Source organism: Corvus kubaryi, unplaced genomic scaffold (assembly GCF_017639235.1).
Source record: "Corvus kubaryi isolate FWS band 111438036 unplaced genomic scaffold, C.kubaryi_AGA036_p1.0 74, whole genome shotgun sequence".
Classification (NCBI taxonomy): Eukaryota; Metazoa; Chordata; class Aves; order Passeriformes; family Corvidae; genus Corvus; species Corvus kubaryi.
In genome coordinates, this window is record NW_024582061.1 from 15,110,658 (window position 1) to 15,137,254 (window position 26,597).

General features: G+C 42.2%; 1 protein-coding gene across 3 annotated transcripts; it reads left to right on the forward strand.

Annotated features, from left to right (window-relative positions):
* The first annotated feature begins 578 nt into the window (after nt 1-578).
* Nucleotides 579-14,555, forward strand: CSF2RB (colony stimulating factor 2 receptor subunit beta). 3 transcript variants are annotated; one of them, XM_042050631.1, is made up of 14 exons: nt 579-846; nt 1,705-1,864; nt 3,927-4,056; nt 5,993-6,210; nt 6,539-6,687; nt 7,570-7,741; nt 7,832-7,964; nt 8,063-8,223; nt 9,106-9,251; nt 9,352-9,526; nt 10,560-10,650; nt 10,922-10,991; nt 11,773-11,876; nt 12,153-14,555. In XM_042050631.1, exons 2-14 carry the CDS (start codon nt 1,801-1,803, stop codon nt 13,354-13,356), a joined length of 2,817 nt encoding a protein of 938 aa, XP_041906565.1. In that variant the 5' UTR covers nt 579-846; nt 1,705-1,800; the 3' UTR covers nt 13,357-14,555. The 3 variants fall into 3 exon arrangements, with proteins under 3 accessions (XP_041906565.1, XP_041906564.1, XP_041906566.1); XM_042050630.1 differs by lacking the exon at nt 579-846 and having other exon boundaries at nt 1,570-1,864; XM_042050632.1 differs by lacking the exon at nt 579-846 and having other exon boundaries at nt 1,570-1,864; nt 6,026-6,210.
* The last annotated feature ends 12,042 nt before the right edge of the window (nt 14,556-26,597 follow it).

The following is a 26,597-nucleotide window of genomic DNA, read 5'->3' on the forward strand; positions in this document are numbered from 1 at the left end:
TCTTAGTCCCCCACTGTTTATCCCTGAGAAGGCAATGTCTCTTCCTTATGGCTACCTAACATTCCTAGGGTTTATTTTTGAAGGCTATTGGGCTAAGTTTTATGGTTGGATTAAAAGACCAGGCTGCCTTGGGTGTAGGATAACTTCAGATCAACTATTCTCACCAGTTTGCTTTTGTTTCTTCTATGTACTATAGTACTTATAATTTATTATTAATTGTTTTTGAAATGGATAATACTTAGAAATATTACTCAAAATAAAGAGTTGCAGAGATAAAGGTAGTTCACTCTCCCCCAATATAGATGTACAAACAAAAGCTCAGAGGGATCCCTGCTAAGTCTAGAGTAAAGCAAGAAACAGCACTGGAGTGAAAAACAGAAAGCTCTTTCTTTATCTTTCTTATTTCTGCTCCAGTCAGTCCTTTCTCTTCTTAAAATACATTAGTCTCATGATCTGGTAATTGCTAACACACAGATTGGCAATGACAAACTTCCTTTCCCTCCCTTCCCGGTTAACCTAACAGTCCCATCTACATGCGTGCTTTGGGGGCTAAAATAGGAAGTACAGACTTCCTATTTTGTGCAATTGCACAGACCTTCCTTGATAGGGGAGGTGTCAGCTTCTCTGAAAGTGGCATTTGAGGTTCACAAAAGATGTAGCAGTTATTTTGAAGACTAACTTGCCAAAAAAATCCTGTGGTTGGTTTATACTTCCGTCTCCAGTTCTAGGCAAGTGTGGGTTTGCTGATTTCTGCATCAGAGGATTCTGGTGCTGTGGAGGGAGGATGGACAGGGAGAGTCACCCACCAGGTTGAATCATCTGCCTCACAGACATCCCTGGATCCAGGTAAGGGAATGGCTTCCTTTCTGGGGGAAGCATAATGGCAGAGTCTGCTCTCATACAAGGACTTGTGAGTTACTGAGGGATTTCTTAGCTGTAATGATTTATTCAAGGACTCAGCCAGACATTTCTGCTGCAAGGAAGTGGCATTCAGGAATCTAAAAGTCAATAGAAATTTAGAAGGAGTTTTTCCATGCTCTCCTAAAGTAGAAAAAACTCTCAGATCTGTAATGTGCTTGAGTAGGTGTGTTTATTATGATTTTGAGAGCAATGAGAGATGGCCAAAAGGATTTAAATTCTGGTATTGAACAGCGTGGTCCGTGGTCCTGGAACTGCTCCATCTGCTCTCACTCTCTACAATCACCAGAAAAGAAAAGAAAAGAAAAGCAAGAATTTCAATTTCTTTGGTATTATGTCTAAAATTTGCAACTTGTTTGTGGGGCACCTAGAAAATGTTGAAGGAAACTCTCAAAGTGAATGAATATGGAAATTCAACCACTATAGCTCCTAGGAACTATGTGGTTGAGATAATATTTTTAAGGAAATTAACCACTGTTGTGGTTCATTTGGAAGGCTTTAAGCATAAAGAGCAAAAGAATGAAATTAATTTTAAGGATGACTTTTCATCACAGATTAGGATTTTTTTCTTGTTGCTACTCAGCTGACTAAACCCCTGCACTTCCTTGGAAATGTACATTTACTTCATTCTTTGCTTGTGTTGTAACAACATGCAACGAGAAGACATGGACTTTGTCCTACAATAAATGCTAGGGAGAAGTTCTTTCTGAATGTCACTTCAACGTGATCTTAAAGAAGTTCCCTTATTCAGTTTTACTTCTCTTTCTGTGAAACAAAAACAAACAGCTCCACAGTAAGCAGGGCAAGAGAGTAGCCAGCGGGCAATGAAAACTCTGAAATTCCGAGTTAGGATCAAGCCTGTATGCAAAGGACAGTATCAACATGAAAGAGGTTTTCATCCTGCTGCTGAATCTGTATTTGGCCTTCCGTGTTCAAGCCATTCGAGGTGAGATTCAAATTTATATTCTCTTTTATCCTTCCATTATTGCCTTTCTTTTTGTATCTGTCTCCTTCCTTCAGCTAATGCTCTTCCTCCTTTTCTGCTTGCTTTTCTTCTTCCTTCTTCTCCTGTTTTCTAAGCCGTAAGAGAACAGACATCCTGATCAAAACCAGCATGTGGCAGGTGCATGTGCAGACAAATCAGTTGTATGTTGGTGGTATGCACAGGTGAAATACTGTATAAATGGATGAGATTAACAAGCTGATTGGATAACGAGTGAATGGAAGGGGGGCTAGACCCTGATAAAACATAGGAAAATGAAGGGCTGCATAATTCAGATGGTAGTGCACAAGAGTAGGGACATGTGGCCAGACACAAGACAGTGTGGTGGGGCTACCAACAGGAAAATCCAGATGACCTGATTTTCTTCTTGCGGAATAGCTGACAGATAAAGCGACCATCTGCCATATCCATTGCTTTTGTTTCCTTTCTTATGCAACGAGAGCTTCTTTCTCCTTTTTTCTTTTCTTTTCCCTTTTCCCTTTTCCCTTCCCTTCCCTTCCTTCCCTTCCCTTTTCCCCCCTTCCTTCCCTTTTCCCTTCCCTTTTCCCTTCCCTTTTCCCTTCCCTTTTCCCTTCCCTTTTCCCTTCCCTTCCCTTCCCTTCCCTTCCCTGCCCTGCCCTGCCCTGCCCTGCCCTTCCATGCCCTGCCCTTCCCTGCCCTCTAATTTGATTTAACAGAGCTGGGAATAGGAAGTGCACCATATCTGCAGCAAGACTAGGCCTGTAGGTATCCTAAAGACAGCAGAAAAAGAGTGTTGTCAGGAGCTGTGCCCCTTTTCTAATGCAGATACCTCATGTCTGCAGTAGCTGGACGAGTTGTGCTGCCTGGCCCAGCATCAATTGCAGGAAATCTTCCTTTGAGATCTCTTAGGGAAAAGGTATTACAGTGTAGGTCAGACTGGGTTCTTGGCATTCTGAGCCTTAGCCCTATATTCAGACCATCCTTTTCTATGTGGGATGCTCCATTTCCTGGTTGTGCAAGGAATACAGCAGAACTTACTTTGTACTGGTTTTCGTAGAAGATCAAAGTAAGGTCCCTCTTATGCCTGCTGACTAAGACAGCATCATTCTGTTCTGATGGGTTTTGGCCTGTAAAAAGCCCCTCAAACAAGCTGATTACAGCTCTCATCAAGAAAAATTGTTTGAGAGAGCACACTCACGTATGCACACTGTCATCTTTGTCATCTGAAGGTGCAATATCCCAATAGTGCAGCGTGGATATTACCTTAAGAGAAAATAAGGAAGCATAAGAAAGCACCTTGCTTCATAATGCATATGCCAGAGGCAGTCTGTATTTTTCAACTTTACAGTTGTGAACTTAAAACAAAAAATATCCTTGATGAGAGGTCTGGCCATCTCTGGATCATAAATCTAGTTCCAACAAATTAGCTTGGACATTCTTCTGAGTCATAACAAGACTATTCCCAGAGCATCTCACTTTTAAATACACCTTTCTAGCATTATAAACTTTACTAGGAAGTTAATAGCAAAGCAGTCCACACACCAACACGCAAGGATGAGATGATCACCATATGTCTGCTGGTCATGGTATCTACTAATCCTTGGAAATATTCAGTGTTTGAAAAGTGATACCTTGGCTAGAACTGTATGCCTTGCAGGCACAAAGAGTTCACTTAATTGTTGTTAGTTGTACCTTGGTATGGACACTCGTGGAGATGGGCAGAATGGTCACAACTCTGCACATATTTTCACTGAGTCATGCCCCATCCCTGGAGATATTCAGGGCCACACTGGATGGGGCTCTGAGCAAAGTGGTGCAGTGGAAGGTGTCCCTGCCCATGGCAGGAGGCTTGGAACCACATGATCTTTAAGGTCCCTTCCAACCCAAACAATTCTATGAGTCTATTCTATTCTATTCTATTCCATTTTCTGGTGCCAAGAGGAGAGTATTGTTATCAGTGCCTTACCCATTCTGTACCTCCTGCTATCTCTCACCATTTATATTTTTAATCACTGCATCTTTTTTGCCTGAATTCCTTTCCCAGAGAGTATCCCAATGAAAAGCTTGAACTGCTACAATGATTACAACTCAAAGGTGACCTGCACATGGATGGAGCATTCAGAGGCTCATGACCTTGTTGCTATGGTTCTTTACCAAAGGGATAATATTATAATGTAAGTACCTGAAATGTGCTGAGCTAGATAAAAGTACAAAGGGAAATTGGCCATTACTTGGAATCCTGGGGACCAGCAGTCAGGTTTTCAGAAAGCACATCCACCTCTCTTTCTGACTGAAGCAAAAGTTGTGCCTGCTTCTGAGGCCTCATCCAGGAAGAGAGAAATGAATGGGCTATGCCAGTGGAATTCTTTTTATCACCTTTACAATTATTTTCCGTAATTTTGTTGTAGGATCATAGATATGAAATAAGATGGGGCATATAGGATGTTAATAAACAGCATTAGGGGAGAAGGAAGTGTCAGAACAAGTGTAAGTACCGTTTGTAAACCCTAAAGGGAGGAGACATTCCTCCTGTCATTTTGCCCATTTAGGAGCATCACTGAGAGTGTGGTTTTGATAACTTTTGAGAGATATGTATAGACTGTATATTTATTAGGTAGAGAGGACTGGTAAGTTCTCTATCTGTGCCATCAGTTTTCCTCCCAGAGATACCGGTGTGTTTATGACGGTATCTCTCTGTTACATCTGTTTCCTTTTGAAAAGGAAACCGAATCACCAGACTGGATCAATGGGGAAGATAAGGAAGGACAGAAATGGAGGAATAGTTAAGGGACAGAGGAAGGCAAAGATAGATAGTTGAGAAGAAAATTATTTAGAGTCTAGGGATACAGGAAGAAAAGGAAAGAGGAAGAACTCTTGATTTTATTGCAAACAAGAGGGAATTAAGAGACCTAAAAGCAGATGAAAACAGTGGAAGGACTTTGGAGCAGGACCTTGAAGTTAAATACTTCTGGGGAAAGATGATATAAAGTTACTTGGACCTTTGGATGATTCTCTGGAACATTGTTACATGATGAAGTGTGTGGATCATGAAACTTAACTGAGGTGAACTAATCAGACAAGCAGGTATTAAGCATGGACAGTCACACAGCTGAAATCAAAATGGCCAACATTTAAACAGGATCAGCTCATGGGTGAAGAATAGTTGACTAAATCCCAAACTGTAAGGTAATGCTGGTGAGTAGATAGAAGTAACCTCACGGCTTCACACCCCTTGGGCTGACTCTTTTGCTTGAGGGTACACACACACCGCAGTGTCCAATCCATACTTCAGCAATATCCCTGGCTTCCTTGCTGATACCCAACTTACAAAAATAGCAGTAGTGCTGAATAATGCTTGCTGACATATAGTTGGCTAGAAGACTCCATCCTATCCTGGAAGAGAGTATTTGGTCTTAAATATTCACAACTTAATATTTCTCATCTGAGCTGGAACAAGATAGTATACTGGGCATGAGGCCATAAGCACAAACAAAATTCCAGAGGGTACATAAAGAAGCAATGCATCTCTCCAGCAGCTAAGGCTACTGCAACCACACAAAGATTATCCTCTCCTGCCTAGTTTAAAAAATAGTTTCTAATTTTCATGATGCTACTTGGCCTGGAGAAAGGCCATCTGAAAGGATGATTAACATTGTGGATGAAATCTTTAATGAATACTCAAGGTCCCTTGGCAGAACAGAACTACTAAGGACACAGAAGTACATTTTGGTTGAGAATCTTTTTCTAAGTGTTTTTCTGGTACTGCAAAATGAAAGTCTTCAAGCAGCTTAGGATCTTTACTGCCTTTCACTCTGAATAAAAGGTGTATTTACATGACGTTAATTTTCATTATATTATTTCTCATCTAAAAATATGAGATTATATAGAGCTAGCCTAAAAAGTAACAAAAATGAACTGGTACCATAACATTCTGCTGCACAGCTTCGAAATGGGGAGGCAAAATTCCAGTGTTAAAAATATTTCTCATACTAACTGACACAAACCAGGACTAATAGGTACAGGGAGAAGGGGATATAAGTGCCTTAGTCAATTATAACAGCAGGATGGGATGAAATTGCTTTCAAGTGTTTAATTTTGCACTACCTACAGGTCCTCAGATCAGACCACTTTATTTGCACACAGGGAGGACAAGGACATGTTTTGCAAACGCCAGACAGAGAATGACTTACATGAAGCTCCAGACGTGTATGTGCACTGGGTCTGCCGCAACACTACAGAACATTTTGGAATAGGGGTAGATCATTGGTATGGCTTCAGACCTAACAAGGTGCTTCAAGCAAAACTGGATGTTGATCTTTTCCAAAATGGTAAGGCTTAAATACCAAATTCTCATTTTTCAATGAATTCTGAGGATTTTTGGGAGTGTATTTGCTGTTCAGCTGGAATTGAATTGCACTTCCATTGTGAAAACTACCAAAGAGTTCCACATTGAGAGGGTTGGGCAGGGAGAGGAGAAGGCAAGTTTCTGGGAGCAGCTGGACCTGGTATCATCTCAGGAGCTGGTCAAGCAGGAGGTACTTGATGTGTCAGGGATAAGATACTCTGGAAATGGGGAAGCTTACCTAGATGTTTTCTTCCCCTCTTTGTGTCCTTTCTGCATTATCTCCTCTCACATGTTGTACCTTCACCTTCCAGTTCAGCCCCTCCCACCTCAAAACCTCTCAGTCACCTTGATGACATCAGGAGACTTCTTGCTGACCTGGAGAACAGCCAATGGAAGCCAAGGGTTGGGCAATGCACTGGAGTTTGAAGTCACTTACAAGCGGGAGTGGGAGTCCTGGGAGGTAAGAGCAGAGCTGAGCTGTCCTGGTTTGGGCTGCACCATTTTGGGCAGTTGAAAGTCTGTGGTCTTTCCATTCTCGGGGACTGTGAGGCGATACAACAAGTGTTGTTTTGGGTCAGGTAGAAGGGGCTCTCTTTCTGTTTGCAAGTGAGTTGCCCAGTGAAATACCATTTGTCCTGAACTGAATGCTGAACTGAATGCAAAGATTTCTTCTCCACTCAAACAAACCCCCAACCACTGTACTTGGATTCAAGTTGGAGTTGATTTTGCCCTGAATCCCTCTTAAACTGAATTAAATCACGTTCCAACAGGATGCTGTGGGTTCATGTGGGGAAAACAGCAAAATACATTTGAAGTTGCTCCCCCTTTGAGACAGATATGTTTTGGGTTTTTCTTTTTTATGGATATTGTTTTTTTTCTAAGTTTTTAGGAGTCCATATCCTCTGCCCTATCGTTTCCCTAGATCTGCATATGTTTCTGCTCTGTACCTGTCAGCCTGATCTTTAGATTTTAAGGGAAGTGTCTTGGCCCGATTCCCACATAATTCTGCACTGAGCAGTGCTATGAACTTGTGTAGCTGGAGCTGAAGACAGTCTGGACTTTGCAAGCTTCAGGAGTTTGCTACTTGTTGCGGGGAGAGATTGTGCCTGACAATGGCCATGCCCCACCCTTCCTGCACTGTGCTGCTTCAGCCCCTCTTGTGTGGGAATGAGGAAACACCACATGGCAGCCTGTGCACGGACCATCACACACGTGGGACTGTTGGAGATGCAGCCTGGCAGTCAACTCCTCTCACTCTTTCCCTGTCTTCCCTCCACCTCTCCATTCCCTGACTCCCCAATTTCCTCCATCCCTTCCTCTCCCCACTCTCTCCCAACAACAGGAAGCTGCCTTGCTCTTGCTCTCCAACACCACACATTGCAGTCTCAGCCGTGAGGACCTTGTCCCAGGGAGCAGCTACGTTGCCCGTGTGCGAGCCAGACCAGGGCAGGCCAGTGGCTTCTCTGGGCCGTACAGCAAGTGGAGCACAGAGGTGTCATGGGAGAACCCTGAAGGTAGTGTGGGATGGAGTGGGGCCATGCAGGGTTGGAAGCTGAGAAGACAGAACTTTCCTGTCACTTACCTCGCACTTGTGTTGTCTGAAGGTGGCCTTCAGCCCAGGAACCTTCGCTGCCTCTTCAATGGTGGAGATCGTCTGACATGCAGCTGGGAAGTGAAGAAAGTGATCACCACCTCTGTCCTCTTCAGCTTGTTCTTCAGGGCCACCCCAGCATCAGAGTACGCGCTCTGCCCACGGCAGCATGTCTGTGCCTCTCTCATGGGGCTTCTGCCTGTCCCATTCCCCTGATTTCATTCATCCTCTTTTATCCCCTCAGAGAAGAGGAGTGCTCTCCTGTGCATGAGAAGACTTTGCCTCACACCCCATATGTGGTCCAGAGCTGTGAGATCCCTGTTAGTAATTCCAACAGCCAGAGCCAGTACCATGTGTCTGTCCGGGCCAAGACGGAGGAGAAGCTGATTGAAGCCTACAAAAACAGTGAGTTTCTGTGTTGTTTCTTGCTTCTCCTTCTTGCTTCTTGGAGAGATGCCTGTTTGAGCAAGAGGGGCAGAGGACAGTGGTGATGAGGAAAAGTAAGTGGGAAATGGAAGAAACAATCACTGATGAAGAAAGGAACTGTATCAGGCCAGAGCTCTGGGATGTGGGTGCGGAGTACCTTGTTACTCTGAGGAAGGTGACAGTGATGGAAACTGTTGTGCAGAAATTCAGGTTGTGACCCGGAGCTTCTCAGTGAGCATTTGCCACCCTGCTGACTTCTCTGTGATTCACATTCATGAGTGTCCCAGGTGACAGGGAACTGTGGTGAGAGGTGTTTGAGGGGAGTAGGAGTGTGTCACTATGTGATTTCTCAAGAAGCCAGTGAGCTCTTGTGGATTTGTACAGTGGCCCCTGGAACACTAGATGAGGTAGGAATCCTTTGCCCAGTGAGGTGCACCATATGGGTCATCTCTGCCTGCATGTCTCTGAAGGTATTTGGGTGACTTTTCAAACTCTGAAACTAGGACAGCTCCTGCAGTGGGTGAAAATACCAGGAGGTAGCTCCAAGAGAGCTGAAAATTTCTGGAAATGTGGTGGACCAGCACAGATATTTCAACTACTGCTTTGCTGTTTTTCTGTACACAAGGAGTGCTGTCAGTATTCACGGGTATGGATTTTCTGTTATTTAGTGGTCTACTGGTTTATTGTATTTGACTACAAAAGGAAGATGTGGAGAGTTAAGAAATGTCAAAAAGCTGAGCCATTTTACATTGCACAAACCAACTTTGTTTTCAGTCCCTGGAAATGATTCACAATGTGGAAATAGAGAACTGGACCAGTAGGTTGGTAAGTGCTCTGAGACATTCATTCAGTGTGTTCCAGTTCAGGTGCTGCCGCCTGCAAATGTGTCAGTAACAGCAACAGAGAACCAAGAGTATGAACTAAGGTGGATAAAACACAAATTGAATTACAGCTTCATAAGACAGAGATACCAAGTCAAGTACTGGGAAAACAACCGATATGAAAAGGTAACTTACAAAGTGCAAGAGTCCTGAATATTTCTCTGCTGGTCAAATGGAAAGGCAGTTCTTCTCACCTCTGTCACTGGTGTTCATCCCCTCTTCCCAGACTCTCCAGGAGTTAAATATCAGCAATGATGAACCTCCCTTCATCTTCACCCTGCAGATGCTGGCAGCATCTACAGAGTATAGGGGGAAAATGCGTGCAAGGGTGAATACACCTCCGGAATATGAGGGACCTTGGAGCGAATGGAGTGAGGAGTTCACCTGGAAGACTGAGAATGGTAATTTTCATGCAGCTGCTTCTGTCAGGTTTTGGTGGACTGTTAATGGCTGGAATGGCTCTTTAGTATAAAACATTCTCTCTGATGGGGTTGGAGTGAGATGCAGCCATGGTCTAGTTGGAGTCACTTACCAAAGGGGCTGCACTGCCTGCATCCTTGCAGTACAGCAACAATGCTACGGAAGGAGGCGAGTGACCTCTTAAGCTTCTTTCCTACTTGCCTTCATAAGGTGAGTACAGCTAACCATAGAGTTTTCCACATGGAGAAAGAATCAAAGACATTCTGCCCAAATGATTATCTTTGTTTTCTGATTCCAGTAGTCCATTCTGCTGTCAGTGATTAAAGAGCCTGATACTTTAAGAAGATAGAACATAAGCCATCAGCTTTTTATATTTGCAGAGTGACTATAAGATTGTGTAAAACACACAGTGGAGTCTGCTGGAGATAAAATCTTTACATGTTTTTGCTGTTTCTGGACTTAGAGGCAGAATATCTGCCATCATACAATCTTTTGCCCAAATTAATATGATCTTACGTGGTTTGTCCTGAGAAAGGTTGTAGTGGTTATACCATGGGCAAATTTTTATGTGTGTATTCAGGAAGAAATTAGTGTGCTGTTGTGGCTGTTATCAGGTTAGCAGCTCTTAGAAAATCTCTGAGACCCCATTTCCTCAGAAATGTACAGAGTCAGGCAGACTTAAGATGTCTGAAGGCACGCTTATTGTTCATGGTGGAGTAAGGTTCATAACCATCTTTTTATTAGCTTAAATTGTTTAATTCTGATGTCAGTAAAAGCTTAAGAAGTGAATCAGTAAAGGAAACAATGAACTCCTTTGGTCAGTACACTGTTCAGGTCATGTTTGACCTGTCCCACTTTGGAGGATATCCCAACAGTTCGAAGGCCTTAAGATCCTGCCCCTCCACATATCACATTCCCTGATCTCTTCTGATGAATAGTGACCAGAGTGAAAAACCTGTTGCAGGAAACAGCCACTCTACAGGTATCCAGCTTTTTCTCTTTTCTCTGTTTCAGTTCTGTCACCTGTGGTTCTCCCAGTGATCCTCCCAGCTGTCATCATCTCTTTGCTGATAGCTGCTTATTGCAGCTTTAAGTATTTCCTCAGGTAGGCTTGTGTTGCAACAAGGAGGCTTAGCAGCCCGTGTGGGTGGCATAAAGTCTGAGGCACTTCTTGTCCCCCAGGAGAGAGGTTTGTGTGGAGATGGGCCTTGGTGGGCAGCCTTGTGCATGGCTGTGCAAGGGAGAGGGTTGGGTGGTGCTGTGCCAGTGCCTCGGTTGTGCCTTGCTGTGCTGAGCAGCACGCTGTATGGGGTGCAGCCTTTTCTGGTAGCAGTCACGTTGAGAAGCAACTCTTGAAAACTGTGTTCTTGCTGCAGGAAGAAGAAAATGTGGGAGGAAAAGATTCCAAACCCCAGCAAGAGTCTCCTGATCCAGAGCTACCTGGGGGTAAGAGGGAACTGTATCTTGAAGGGTTCATTATTTCTCTCTTTTTCAGGACTTCCAATAATCATAAGAGCTCTTCTTGTTTTCTAGTCCACAATGAACAGATATCTTCATTTATCTATTGCTTGTTTTTAGGAGAAATTTTGGTCCTACTCAATGTAACAGTGCTCTTATATTTAGCAGACCTCTTTGTGCTGTGCTTGTCAGCACAACTGTGATTTAAAATCAAAGTAGAAAAATTTTCAGTACTCTAAAATTTCCTGCTCCTGTGCTTTTAAAGGGGGTTCTTAAAACCTGCCCAGCACTTGTGGACTCACCAACTCTCAAAAGCAGGTTCCTAGGGGATACTGCCAAGTAGCTCCCTGAACAGCTTGAAGTTTGCTCTCTTGAAATCCAGAGTAGCAGTCCTACTGTTCCTTTTTCTTTCTTCCCATTACTCTGAAAATTTTAAACTCAATCATTTCATGATCACTGTGGCCAAGAAAACCACCTACTATCAAATCCCTCAAGTCCTCTATTCACAAATAACAAGTTTAGGAGGGCATCTTTCCTAGTTGGCTCACTGAGTACTTGTTTAGGTCAGTGGTAAGGCAATACGGGTTTGAACAAACCATCTTCTGAAGAGCTGAACACACCTTTGAGTTGTATTAGTGAAGTTGTATCCCTGTCACTGGGTGCTATAGGCTCTCCTATTTGTTTTCTTTGTCCACGAGGAACATACAGTTCTTGATTCTACTGCCAGTGAGATACTGCTCTTTGGTCATGTCTGCTTTTTCATTTTCAGAAAGGACACTTGGGAAGTTGGCCAACAAGCAACCAGCTGGACTTCAACAAATACAACTTTTCAGAGAAGATGGAGCAGCCTAGCTTCCTTCAAGTCGTGGACAGGTAAGTGAACAGCACATAATAGTGACACTGTGGATGGTCTCTAAGACCTCACTGTGTCACGGCAGGACATAATCAAATGTTCTGTCACTAAAAACTCCATACAAGTTTCTTTTGAGGAGGAGATTCAATTTTTTGCTAAATGGGTAACTGCATCTGCAAGAAAATTTTTTCTAAGCCTGTGTGTAGCTATGTGTGTTTTCAACTAAAATTGGTTTATATTTCTTGTTTACCACAATAATCTCTCTCATGAGCAACTTTTAACTTTCCCACATTCAGGCAGGTGAAGACTTTGGCAGAGTGCCTTGAAGAGCAGACTCAAAAGACAGATGTTTCCCCTGTTACACTGGACCTACAGAACTCATACCAAGCTTTAAATGAGTCAGAGCATGCCCCAGTTGTCTGCTCAAGTCAGAATGCTGGTCATTCCTTTCCCATTTCTAGGAGAAACAGTGCTGATGCAAGTATTGCTTCCCACACAGCAATCCCTTGCTTTGATTTCAATGGTCCATACTTGTACAGCCCAGTGGTGTCCTCTCACCCTGATATACATGAGACCCTGAAAATGGACCCCGTGGGGCTCAGTAAGAAATCAGTTTCCCTTCAGTATGTGACACTCCCAGGGGAAGACTCTCCCCAGGCCCCACAGAGGCAAGAACAGCCAGGAGCAGCTCCTCCAAAGGACTTGTTCCCAGATCAGAAGGAAACGATGCAGCACCTTGATGACAAGGAAGAACTCTCGTGGGTCTCACCAGCCTGTGGGGAAGGCACCAACCAGGGAACAGAAGAGCAGAACTCTCCAAAGGCTCTCAGCTGTACCACGTCTCCTCAACAGTGCCCCTTGGAGTACATGGCCACGGACAGCCCCTTACTGCCCTCAGCCATCACCTCCACCCATCCTCCACTTGTCGCAGCTGGGGAATCACCTTGTGGCTCACAGGAGCCCCAGCCTGCCAGCGACCACTCTTGCCATGAGTTTTCTCCTGAGAAAAATGGTGTCACAATCCCAGTTTCAGTCCAAGCACCAACCTCGTCTCCTGAATTGCACCTGGATGTGTTTGGTGACTATCTTACTGTGCCTGAAGGTCTCCATGAACAATCAAACCACACAGAGATTCCTCTGCCTGTCTTACAGAAGGAAAATGGTATTCCTAGAAAGCAGCCTTTGTCAGAGGGTAACTTGGTGGTGTTAAACCCTGACAGCACTGAGCCAGTTTTCCTCTGCCAGGTTGGTGACTATTGCTTCCAGAGCCTAAAATCCAGCATGAAGATGGACAATAGTCAGGAAGACCACCAAGTCAAGAAACTTTCTGATGGTGAGACAACACTTGGGAAGCCTGTAAGTGATGATGAATCCATCACTGGCAAGGAAAAGGATGTATGGAAGAGGAAAAAAATACAGGCCATTCAGCTTTTCAAAAACCTGAAATCAGATGATTACTTTTCCTGGCAGCAGTCTTTGAGGATCAAAGAAGTCTGTTAAATGGGTAAATATTAATGAATATCAAAGAGACAGGTAACTGAAAGAGGTTGCAATTATCTGGTGAAAAGGAACCTTCAAACCTAGGAACAAATAAACACCAGTTCCATTTTCAAGCTTCCAGTCCAATGTGTTGAAAAACTTGAAGTAGCTCAATCTCATTCTCAGTGGCCTTCACAGATTTGGCATGAAAGACAACACAAATATTGCTCTTTAGTGTTTTTCAAACTTTATGGCTTATCCATGATGAACAGTTTATCCTCCTCATGATCCTGTGACCCATCACAATCATCTTGCCATTATATCAGATTGTTTGGCAAAACTCATGGCAGGAAATGCAGACTTAACATTTGAAAGGCTATCAGAAGATGACAAGCTTGGAAATCTTGGAAAGAAAAGTTATATTCTTAAAAGCAATTTTGTTGAACTTTTGTGTATTTGTAAAAAAGCTCTAAAAGTCATCAAGGAACTTTTATATCGCTGCCTTTCCACTATGGCATGAAATAGGTATTGTCTAAGGTGAAAAAACCCCAGACAGTTACAGAAGCATAAATAAAAAATGAGAAAAAAAAATTGTTGAAATCCAGGAAAACTTTCTTAATGTTAATGTGCAGTATATCACAGTGGATTCAAAGGGTAAGAAGGAAACATTACTGGGATACATAAAGCAAGTTGTAGAGAACCATTTGGAAGAAGAAACGTTACTGAAAGAAAACTCAAGGGCTCCTAAGGTTCAGTGAGAGGGAGTGGGGCAGATAACACAAAATGGCAGGTAAGAGATGCTGGGAAAGTGCACAAGCCTGTATCTGCTTGTTTTTTTCTATTTCTAAGTGTTAAAGTACTATATGATTTTCTTTTAAGTTCATTGACCATTTATACACTATATACTTCATCCTAACATGTAATTGATTCTTAGTTTGGTTTGTTTTTCCCTAAATAATGAGTGTTGAGAAAGAGGAGACTTTTTCCCCCAGTTTTGCTGTAAAGAAGGTGGTGCAAGATAAGAGCATTTGTTCAGAACTGCTACTCTGTAATCAGTGAAAAGGCTTTGGCTTCAGACCTGAAGGTGGACTTGATTTCCAAAAAACTTTTTTTTTCTTCAAATATAAAATCTGTATTAATAAACATACAATTTCTTCCTATAAATATTTCCTTTCATATGTTAAAAATATTGTGTTTACAATAAAATTACTATCACCTCATTTGCTCAGGTCTCAAAAAATTCTATAGGTTCAGCTGTGCCATATGTGAGGTAGGACATTTTCTCCTGACTCAGCTGTATTATTTGACAGAGAAAATGAGTTCTGTGTCTGTGCCACCTGATTCCTCCTGCTGGGTTAATGGGACTGTGCTGATTCAGAAATTATAGTGAAATTATTTGGGTTTTTGAGAATTTAACCCTTGTAAATACCATTTTAAATCTGAAAGGTGTGCGAATTGAGCTTGGTGCTCTTGACAGCAGAAGGCAGGCAGTTGCAGCCTCCAGGAGAGAATACTGATGAACACTTTGAGGGATTTTCAATTTAGGCCTTTTGTAATCAATGTATTTTTTTGTTAGTCTCTTCTTTGGCCTTTTATGAGTGGCACAACAATTTCTTCCAGGCTGTATAATTGTGCTCTATTGAAGCATGTCCCAAAAGGAGATGTTCAAATTCATATGCAAATATTGTATCTGAGTTCATATCTTAGATATGCATCACTTTACTGGGCCTTGAATTGCTGGGGTTTAATAATCAAGAAGAATAATGAGTGGGAGAAGTTTTATTCAACTCAGTGGCTTTTGGATAAAGCCCATTTGCATTGTGATCAGTATTCTGAGATGTGATAAGTACTCTAAGAGCACTCTGTTCCTTCTGTTCCTCTGCACTTCACTGGGCATTTGCAGAGGCTGATTTTGGTGAAAGGATTTACAGATAAAAGCACATTTGTTATGATCCCACAGAGATGATATTATCATCTGAAGATCACTTTAGGAGCCTGGAATTTGCAGAGTAACATGCCATTGTCAGGAAAGGGGAACTGAGCAGTGGTTTGCTTTCCAACTATAACAATTCATTTAGGGCAGAATGAGTTTCTGCTCTAGGGACTCCAGTATCCACCTAAGTATCATTAAATAAAATATGTAATGCACATTGGAAGCAGAGCTCATCATCTACGGCTCTTCTCTGCCAGAGGAATCCACTTCTTACTGGCTCGCAGAATCAAAACTTCCATAAACTTCATCTGTTGCTGATCATATGAATCTTCCATTCTCTTCTGCATGAGGTCTGTAAAAAGCATTTTACAATCCTGTAGCCTGGTGATTCAAGACTTAGAAGCAGTCATGAGTCCCAGGTCTTCAACTTCCTGATCATTAGCTTGAGCCACAAAGTTACTGCACAAAGGCAAGTTGCTGCTCCCTTCCCCAGTGCTAGGTACGGATATGCAGGAGAGGAATCTTCATTCTGATGATTCAGGAGCCAATTATGACATGCTCCTCTCTGTAGGGCTTCTCACTAAGTAGTTCCAGCCCCTCAGCCTTATATCTGCATGATGAGTCACCAATGTTTCCTATACAGTCAAAAAACGAGTTATGAGATGATTGCAACCCTTTCCTTACTGCATACTCAAACATAAAAGATTCTGCCCATGTTTTAACAGCAGGCATTTTTCCTTGCTCTGAAGTAATCACTTTATTATTCCCTTATCATAATCTTCATCAACCAGAAACATATTATCTGAATTTGCATGAGAGTAGGGTAGGAGGTATATTGTGACCTCAGTAGCTCTAATTAAGGTCAACGCTGAACCGGTCTGCTGCTGTATTTCTGTTGGCTTCGGGGTTGACTCTTATGTAAGGAAGGAAAATGGGGCTGAATGGTTTGCTAGAAAAAGAAACCTGCAGTGGAAAGCCCTTCAAGACCTCAAGGAACAACAGCTGGAGGATTTCAGAGAATCCTGTGCCTCTGCTGGGTAATGCAAAACAAAACCAACCCATCCTGCAGTCTCTGCATAGTTTCATGTTCACAAGCATGTTGTACACACCATCTTACTCCCATAGAACTCCACTCTGTCTCTTCTCCTCCTCACTCCCTACATGCTCCCTCTGCTCTCACTATGGAGATGAAATTTCCATGAGAAGAAACTCCACATGTCACATTCTCTACATGGGGAATAAGTAACACCATGACTTCATGCCTCTTTTGGCCCTTTATAAATCCTTTCAAGTGTATGCCAGGATTCCATATGCTCCAACCCTGACCCTAACAACTCCTCATAATACACAACAGATGTTTCACCATGAGGTTCAGCGGGTGAACCCAAACTCCTCTGCAATCTTGTACAACACGAACCAGCTTTAGGTCAAAACCTTTCTAGGTTGGCTCTGTTCTTTCCAGCTTGTTGATAAGGAAGCATTTGGTCCTCATTCTTGAAGGATGATTTGTTTGTCTAGAGAAGTAGTTGTAAAGCTATCTGAAACAACTGGACAGCTTTTCCTATTCTCTTTTCAAAAAATTTCCAGCTCCCTGCTCGCAGTGTGCACATACATTGCAAAGGTTTGGGATGAGTACTTTTTAATCTTCTAAGCTGTTTGTCCTTCTGTGGCACTCAAAGTTACGTAAGATGTTGACACACATTTTTGAGTTTATTTCATTCCCTGAAGATTCAGGATGGATTCATGGTGCTGTTTCAGCATCTGAAGACACCCTTTTCCTCCCTTCTACTTGCAGCACAGACTGTAGTACAGGATCAGAAGACTAACACACTGGATCTAAACAATCATTCCATCTAGCCCAGGATTCTGTCTCTGCCAATATTTGCAGTGGATGCTTAAAGCCCAGGTATAGTAAACATGGAACAATATCCAGTCAATAGGTAAATCCCAGCCCAGAGCTTTCCTGAGAAAGAGATTCAACTAATGCCTTTCTAAAACCACTAAATTTTTAGCTTCTTAATATCTGATAGTAAAACATTAATAAATTTTTTCATAAATAAAAACGTACAAACAAAAAAATACTGCCCATATTTTCCTGAACCAATTTTGTGCCAACTGCTTGGTAAGTTGCTCCTTAGATTTTGTTCTAGGAGAACTGATAAACCATCATTCCTTATTCATCACCCCTTGTTTGAGATACTACAACCTTCTGTCAAATGATTCCTCAGCTGTCTCTTTTTCCAAGCCAGCAGGGTGAGGGAGGAGATTCTGCCCCTCTGCTCTGGTGAGATCCCACCTGGAGTGCTGCAGCCAGCTCTGGAGTCCCCAGTGCAAGGAAGACATGGATGTGTCAGAGAGGGTCCAGAGGAAGACCATGAAGATGGTGGGAGGTATGGAGCCTCTGCTGTGAAAACAGGCTGAGAGAGCTGGGGGTGTTCAGCCTGGAGAAGAGAAGGGTCTAGGGCCACATTATTGCAGCCTTTCAATATATAAAAGGTATTAAAAATAAAAATATGCCCTAGGGTATATCACCATGTCCTGCAGCCATAGGGAGGAGGAGAGAAGATCCAGCAGGCAGGAATTGTGCAGCAAGATTGATTTATTTAATTATTTACAAACTCTTTAATAGCCTTTTTTCTTCGTAGTCTAATTGGACAAAGGATCAGCCACCCCTTGGGGGTGATTGGCTAAAATCCTAAAACATCCATTGTCAAAATATTTTTATACTGTACCATAAACAAGACTTCTCAAGGCTGGTGTTTGGTTGTTTACATAACTCTGCTACCTCTTCTGTGAGAGAGAAAAGTCTCTCACGGGCTTAGAAAATAGCAAGAAAATCCTTGCTAGCAGCATTTTTGTATCCACAACAAGGTGGTTTATAAAGAAGATAGAGAGAGACTTTTTTACCAAGGTCTATGGTGTCAGGACAGTGTGCAGCAGTTTTAAACTGGAAAAGGACAGATTTGGATTGGATATGAGGAAGAAATTTTTACATGAGGCTGGCAAGACACAGAAATTGGTATCTCAGGGAAGCTGTGGATGCTTATTCATTAGAAGGTTCAAGGCCAGGTTGGATGGGGCTTTCAGCAACCTGGCCTAGTGGAAGATGTCCTTGCCCATGGCAGGTGGTTTGGATCCTTCCAACCCAAGCCAGTATGTGAATCTCTGTTTCTATGATTCTAATCTCATGTCCCATTTATACCTAATAGCTTAGTGTTTTCTCCATCATCATCAGGTTGGAGTAACCCAGATAAAATGTTACCTTTCTCAGTCACTCAGATCTCTCAGGTGAGAGATTTCTCACCACTCAGTCTGCCAGATAATTAATAACTACATCAAAGATTATAATTTTCCTGGGAAAAATCACTTAAATCCTTCCTCCAATATGAAAACTAACCATTCATTTTTCTCATTTGTTTTCTGTATTCAAATTACTTTAATCTACATGACAACCTTCCTTTTATCTCTTCGTTTCTTGGAAATGCATTTGTGAGGGACTTCAAGCTCTTTAGACATCTAGATATGAGGCATTAATTGGATAACCCTGTACATGTTTGCTCTGGAGTTCTTCCAAGAACTCTACCAGTTTTCTGGGCCACGAACTACTCTCTTTTGTAGAGATATGTTCACACTTCTCCAGAATATTTTTCTCTAGTATTTCTATTTCTCATTATAGTTTGTATCATCCTGTACAAAAGCCAGCCTGATTGGTCACTACTTCCCTGGATTGTTCTCTGAGTACTCCTCAAAAGCTTTCATTTGGTATTTCTTTTTCTTTGATGCTGAGGCCTGCTAAAGCCTTTGATTATCTACCTCAATTACTTGTTCAGCAATTGAACATTTAAGTTCCTTTGCAGATTTATATGATATGAAAGCAATTGAGTAATAGTATATGTTATGCAAGGTTTGTAAAGAAAGTAAATATGTTTTATTGAACAGTAAAATTTAGCTGGAAAAGATCATTCTAAGTTATCATTTTTCTCTACATGTCTTGCCTCATTTACTTTTTCAGAACATTAAGTCTACAATAACTCTACCTTTATAGCATGGGTAGACTTACAAAAGGCCCAAGTTCACTTTAAATTCATATATGATTCTTTAAACAGCTCCTTTATCTACTGAAAACATTTGATCCTTTAACAGCTTCTCGGCCTTATTTTTGCCAGTTTTTTCTTAAAACATTATTGTAGCAAACTTGTGCCCTTCATTGTTTCAACTTGTACGAGGTCTTGTATATTATTCAGGACCAAATCTGCTTGTTTTCTTGTGAGTGCTTTCACAAATAACTCCAAGAAGCAATCATTTACAGTGGCTAAAAATGTAGACCCTGTAGCTAGATTCATACTAGCAAATAAAGTAAAATAAAACAAAGCATTTGTCTTGATTTGGTTGCATAGTTTTATACACTCTGCTTACCCAGGTTATTGTTTTTCTCTTGTTTTTCTTACCTTCTATTCTATCCCTTTTCCTAAGCCATAGGCTTTCTGTGATTTCAGACCACACAAATAGATCAGTCCAAACAATTTATTTTCCACATCTGGCATCATTTCCTTGGTTTTCATTTTAAAATTGCCTCATAGTGTCTTTAATCTTAAATGTCAGCAGCACTGATTCTGTTTTGATTAGGTGGAATCCATCTTATATAAACTTAATCTGCTTCAAAATGTTACCAGATGCTAATAAATATAAACCCCTTTTCCCCTCACAGTTTAATCAATCATGCAGTGAGACTCTGTTATCTGACAGAGTGTATAAAAGCAGGACCATTGAAGAATGCTACAATACAGGACTGCTTTTTTCAGCCTCCTGGTTTAAACCTTGCTTTCAGAACCTCTCACCTTCTGTTTCTTTGTTTTTGGGCCACAACCACTGGGTTTTTCTTGGCAGCTACTGAGAGAATGCCCAGATACCTTGTGCCCTCTCGTCTTTTCAACTGCATGTGTCTTTTCTAGAAAAATGTTTTTCCATTTTTGTATTTACTTGCTCATGAGAAATGAAGGAGATGTTTTCCTTCTTTCTGCTCCTGAAGGGAGCCCGTCCTACTTAAGACACCTTTCAGCCCTTGCTGCACATGGTACCTGTTGGGTAACTCATGGTGCAGTGTTGGTAGTGTTCACGTAAGTCCCGATCTCCTTTTGGGAGGTGACCTCCTCCTGGAGGTGGAGACCAGATCCAGCAGGTGGTACCTGGCTGCCGTGATATCAGTCTGTGACATCACATGCCTGACAAAACTTCCACTGCGTCCAAGAGAGGCTGGGGATGGCCTACACAGATATGGCAATACCCACACAGTGTCTAAAGAATGATTTGGCTTCATCCTCATGTTCTGTCTTGGAGCTGAAAGGCTCGACTCGTCTACCAATTCAGTCCAGTTATGTCCTGCTTTGGGATTGAAGTTTTTAACTGATTTACAGATGGCCTTTTGGTGTCTTATCAGTTCATGATTCTGTGTTTGTGAAAGGATTAATTAAAGTATTTCTGGTCAAAGAGCCCATCCCAGCAGCCCTGAAGAGATTACCACTGAATTTATGGCAATCTGGCCACTGCTTTTTATGTATACCCATGAAAGTTGCTTTCACTATGGCTCAGCAAATAGAGAAGGAGAAATTCTGGGATTTAGACTGATCTCTCCTACTTGCTATCAAGTTTCTGGGATTTAGACGATCTCTCCGACTTTGTATCAGACGAGCTTTCTCGAACCCCTACCCTAGGCTGCTGCTAAAGGCTCTAACTGGATTTCACTTTAGATAGGGAATTAACACACCAGATAACTCCCTTTGTGTGACCTTTAAAAAGAAAGGCACCACTTCATAGCCTGACTCTACAGAGGAAGTTGCCTTTCAACCTTCCCAAGCCAGAGCTCCTCAGGCTTTTTTAGCACGGGTATGTCCTGACAATCATTTCAGTGCAAACTAACGAGGTGACTGGTGCTGCCAGACTCTGCCGTGAGACCAGCGTGGTGAACTTGCTGTCACCGATCCCGCCACATTCCAGGCAAGCACAAATTGCTGCAGCAGCTTTGCTGAACAGAGATGCCTCAGTTCCACTCTAGGGAACTTTAATCTCATGTTCACCAAGCATTGCCCTGCTGCAGAAACACTCCATCTGATAGGTAGCTCCTTGGTGTCTAGGGATGCCAGAACTGAATTGGAGTAAATTAAGTGAGAGGAGTAACAAAGTATTGCTTGGACTCACACACAGAGCGACTGTGTTTAACAAGCATGAGGAAAAGAAAAAGCAATTATTTATAAATGACTGAAGTTTCAAGAGACATGGAGCATGGGTATTCACTACCAGTCATCATCTTTCTCCACTGAGGTCTCTCCATCTGAGTGGGAAAGTTCTTCTGCCTGTTAAGAAGAAACTGAAAGGATAAGTTTACACATCTCTCTCTCTTTTTAAAAAAAAATCTGGGAAAGAAGCATGAAGAGAGAAGAGTGTATGTGTGCCCTTTGGGAAATGTGAAGATGAAAAGTCTCCATTCTCAAGCTCTGTGTCCATACACTGTGTACAACATTCATTTTTACAGTATACCCCGAAAATCATTGTCAAGTAGCTTTCCCTTCTTCTTCCACTCCTTTGCTTACTCTGCTTTCGTTTTTGCTTCTTACATTTCTGCTTCTTTTTTCATTTCTGACGCACTTCCAGCTGTCACTGATTCCTAAGAAACTGTGTACGCTGTGGTGGATGTAGTCCAAAGTTGCTTGAGCTCTGGTACCTTCAACTGCTGAAGGCACTGCCCAAACCTGCAGTACTCTGTTCACAGAGGCTGCAGTCCAGGTTAGAGAAAACAGTAAGAGACTTCACTGCCTCTCACTTCTTTAGATGCCACCAGCCCCTTCCTTTATTACCCAAAGATCAAAAAGATAAATGTATGTTAAATTACACTGTCTCCATTTGAGTGTATTTGCCTCACTTCTATTGATGCAGAGTGATATTATCACTTCAATTAAAATAAGTAATCAGAGTGTGGCTTGAATTTTAATCCCTTAGCTGTGTGGGTTTGGTTTAAGCAGAATCCATATTTAGTAGTGCTACTATTAAGTACTCAATAGTGCCATTACCTACTCAGTTATGCTACTATTTGAATGGAGACAGCTTTATACACCTCAGGCTTAGCAACAACAAAGTGCCTTTAAGACAACATTCACTTTGTAAACCAATATTTTGTTTAATGACTGTTTAAATTTATGGAAACGAATTTTCCTTTCAGAAAGCATTGCACACCAGGAGAATGGTGATTTAAACAGAAAAGGGAACAAGCAGCAAACTTGTCAGCCTCTGTTAAGAGATCATTACATCTCACTTGCAGAAAAATATCACAGTTCTGGGAAACTGGTTAAGCAAAATGTAACTGAAAATACTTACTTCCCTGTTCTTAATTTTATGACAGCTGATCAGGAACCTAGTTGCTGGACCTGTGCTAAAGTCAAGATTTAGTTTGTAACACAGCTGGCAGAGCAGAGGCACAGCACCTGTGTGAGTGAGGAACTCAGCCATTACTCATAAGTGTTGGAGCCTCTGGGGTGCTCAGTGAAAGGTATTGAAACAAAAGGTGACGAAAATGTTTGTGGTTTCATTCCAACTGGCAACTACCACTCAGCCCCCCCTGGTGGGATGGGAAAAAGAATGGGAAAGGGAGGGTAAAAGTGAGAAAACTCGTGTGTTGAAGTAGACAGTTTAGTAGGGAAAGCAAAACCTGCTCATAGAAGCAAAATGAAACAGGAAATTCATTCACTACTTCCCATGGGAAGGCCATCCCCAGGAAAGCAGGGCTCCTTCTATTTCATGTTACAGTGACTTGGGAAGACAAATGCCATGACTCCAAACATTCCCCTTCCCTCTTCTTCCCTCAGCTCTATATGCTGACCATGATGCCGTGTGGTATGGAATATCCTTTGGGTCAGTTGGGGTCAGCTGTCCTGGTTGTATTCCCTCCCAACTTCTTGTGCATGCTCAGCTTCCTCACTGGTGGGGTGAAGCAGAAAAGGCCTTGACTCTCTGTAAGCACTGCTCAGCAGTAACTAAAACATCCCTGAATTATCAACACTGTTCCCAGCACAAATCCAAAACACAGCCCCATAACAGCTACTGTGAAGAAAATTAACTCTATGAAAGCCAAAACCAGCACATCATTGCACGCTGATCTTTCCAGAAATAAACACATGCTGGGGAGATTATAATCCCTTGCCTAACATGTGATTCACAGTACTGGACGCCTTGGACTCTGTGGTCTCTCAAGCAGTAACTCTATGATGGCTGAAACAACCTTGGCTTGGCAGCATGTTTCACTTTTTGGACCTGAAAGTGACTTGGCTCAGGCACAGGTGTTTCTTGCAAGATTAGGCTGCCCTTGGGCTGCTAGGAAAGGCAAAATCATTCCTTGCCATCTTTTGGCTGCTGTTTCTAAAAACCAGAGCACTCTACAAGCTGATCCTGGGCCCCTAGTTCTCATGACAGCACAGACAGCTTCAGCTCTTGTTCTTGGAGTTTGAATTCTCAGGGAAGGGCACATTCATTTTCCCTGGTTAACAGTGACCTTTCCTCAACACAGACACAGCTCCCTCTTGCACAGAGCTTTTTCACAAAAGAAAAAGGAAAAGCGGGTTCTCTGCAAATCCACCTATGAGGTATGTTTGTTTACTGATAGAGGGACACGAGTTTTTCAGCTGCTAGGCTTTTGAAATATGTTTTCCTTGCCAGGAAGCTTTCTCCTTTCCATGACTTTGTAGCTAAACAGAGTGGGTGTCTCTCACTTTTGCATATGACTTCCCAGAGGGAGAACTCCTGCTAAGGCAAGTGGGCTTATTTGGTGGGCATGGTAATGTATTCACCAAACGAAAACAACCCACAAAGGCAAAGTTGAATGTCCTGCTTAATGAGGCATCTGGGTTTTTTGCCTTATACAATAAATCACTCACTCATATCTTACCCTTACTGACATTTTACTGAGACCTCTCTTGACTGCTAGAAGAGCAGTGGATTGCTGAGAGCATTTGTTTGGCTTTTAAAAAATCTGTAATTATGTTTTTAAAAGTTGTTTTTCTAAATGTCTGCCACATTCTTTCTCTTGTTAAGGGGTACAAAAGTCAACACTACACTGCTTAGGTTCTGAGGGTGCTCTCGTTCAGCTTGGACCCTTGCTTATTGCAAAACTATGTGGAGAATTACCAGGACTCAGAATTATGCTTATCCTAGGACACTGATACTGATGGGAGTGCTCAGCTAAATAAATCCCCATTTATTACCCAGTTGGTGTTGGTACTTTCATTTCCTCCAACAGCAGGCTTCTCACTGGGGAGAGCTGCTCTTTTAGGCTTCCTATGCTATACTCACACTTGCTTGACCAGCCCTCCATCTGTGTTAGAGTTTCATAGAACATCAGGCCTCTGCAGTTCAGGAAGAGAAACAAAGGTACCATCACAAGTCTTAGATGATCGTTCACTGTGTCAGAATGGCTGTGATCCCTTTTGGGGGGTGAGAAAGGGAAAGCTGTGTTTGTGGTTTTAGCCAGTGTTATGAGGCCCTTTTGATTCAAAGGCATGAAGCCTAATGAGGCTTCAAAACATCAAGCTTAACCCTTTAGACCTATATTTTGAATTAGAATATTTAATTTTGTCTATTAGAAAACAATTCCAACTTTTCTGCACAGGTTGTAGACCAGTCTTACTTTTCTTGCATGACCATTTTGATTTACAAACAAGCAGACTCAAAGAGTTGAGACTTTTTTATTTCTAAGATTCATGATAAAACTCTGATAAAAAACAAAGTCCAGCCTACTCAAAGAGCAGCAACTGATGTTGGAGACTTCTTGCCACTTTCCCATGAAGGACCAATTTTGATTAGTGAAATAAATGCAGATGAATACCGTGGATATTCTAGGAGTTCTCATCACAGAGCACCTCTCTTCTCTGTCTCTGTTTTCTCCAGTCCAGTAACTTGCGTTCATTTTACCATTTCCCATGGGGTTCTTCAGCCCAGTCTTCTTTTCAGAGAGCCTCCCAGTGAAGACCCCGCAGTGCTCCAATGACTTAGTATCTCTTACCACTTGCACATGGGTGGAGTGTTCTGAGGCTCACCAAATCGTGAATGTGACTCCGAGCTTTAACAACTGCTGAAAACAAAGTTCCTGGCTGGTGTCCTGTGAAGGGCCTGAGGAGACTTGGTTGATGAACCTAAGAGATGGAGCTGGGCAAAAAGACATGGACTGGTCTTGCAGCTAGCATAGTATCCAGCTTGCAGACACCAGTGTTATGTCCAGGCTAGGGAGGAAGCTGGTTCTGTACAGGATGAGGAAGAACGAGAAACAGAGCATGTTGATCCATCTGGTTTCATTAGCTTTTCAATCACTGTCCCCTGCTTTTGCTGTGAGAGCACACACACAATATAGCAGGACATGCTAATAATTGCACTTGAGTGGAGAATAATGTGTTACACTAGAAGCAGTGGTGATAATACCTAATCAGATTGGCAAAGAAGGCTGCTTCTTCCTTATGCCAGCAAGAACACAGCTATGTTGAAATTATTTCTGCAAAACAAAAACTGTGAGAAACACAGAAGTTGTATGTGTGTGTTTCCTCTCAGATATACTAGATATGTCTTGCATTATCTTGTTGCTACTTCTGCTTCCTTTCAAGAAGAAAACAGAACAGTCAGACTGGAGAGTATGAGAGAGAGGAAGGAACAGAGAATAAAGAAGAGATAGGAGAAAGAGAAAAAGTATAATAGTGGATGCTGGAGATGGAGGGATAAACAGCAGAGAGATGGGAGGCAGGGAAGAAAAGACATGAAATAAGAATAGGAAGAAATTACCTTGGTTTTAATTCTGAGAAAGAGCTGTAGGATTCATGCATGAATTGACCTGACAGCTGTGAAGCCAATGGAGAAAGTGGCTCTTACAATCCCTCGGGTATTGAACCACATTTTAAATGTTAGCAATTTGCTGTGGGTTGAAGTCTCAAACCACGGAAGTGTTCCTGCAGCATAAAGGACTTCACAGTCTGCATGGAAATAATTTTCTGTTTGTAGGAGCTCTGCAGCCCCACAGTCCTCACAAAACCTCTGTCCCAACTGGTGGTTGCATTTCTCTGGTGTCCCTTCTTTGGATTCTCTAGCGTGAGCACAGCATAACAGACGTGTACACATGTAAAATGTCAAGCCTGCTGCTAAGGAAGTCACAAGCTTTGCTTGCTGAAGGAAGGTCAGGTGGGAGCTGAGGGTGATAGCAAGGCATTGACCTCCATGAAAACAGTGTAATCCCACAGTAACAAGAAATGCAGAACAGTGAGAGTGACTGGAATCAGCCATCAATCCAGATCCCATATGAAGT

Coding starts and splice junctions, on each gene's coding strand:
- CSF2RB (XM_042050631.1), top strand. CDS start 1,801: ATGAAAGAGGTTTTCATCCTGCTGCTGAATCTGTATTTGGCCTTCCGT. Junction 6,211..6,538: donor TGTTGATCTTTTCCAAAATG/GTAAGGCTTAAA, acceptor TTCACCTTCCAG/TTCAGCCCCTCCCACCTCAA. Junction 10,992..11,772: donor TGATCCAGAGCTACCTGGGG/GTAAGAGGGAAC, acceptor TTTCATTTTCAG/AAAGGACACTTGGGAAGTTG.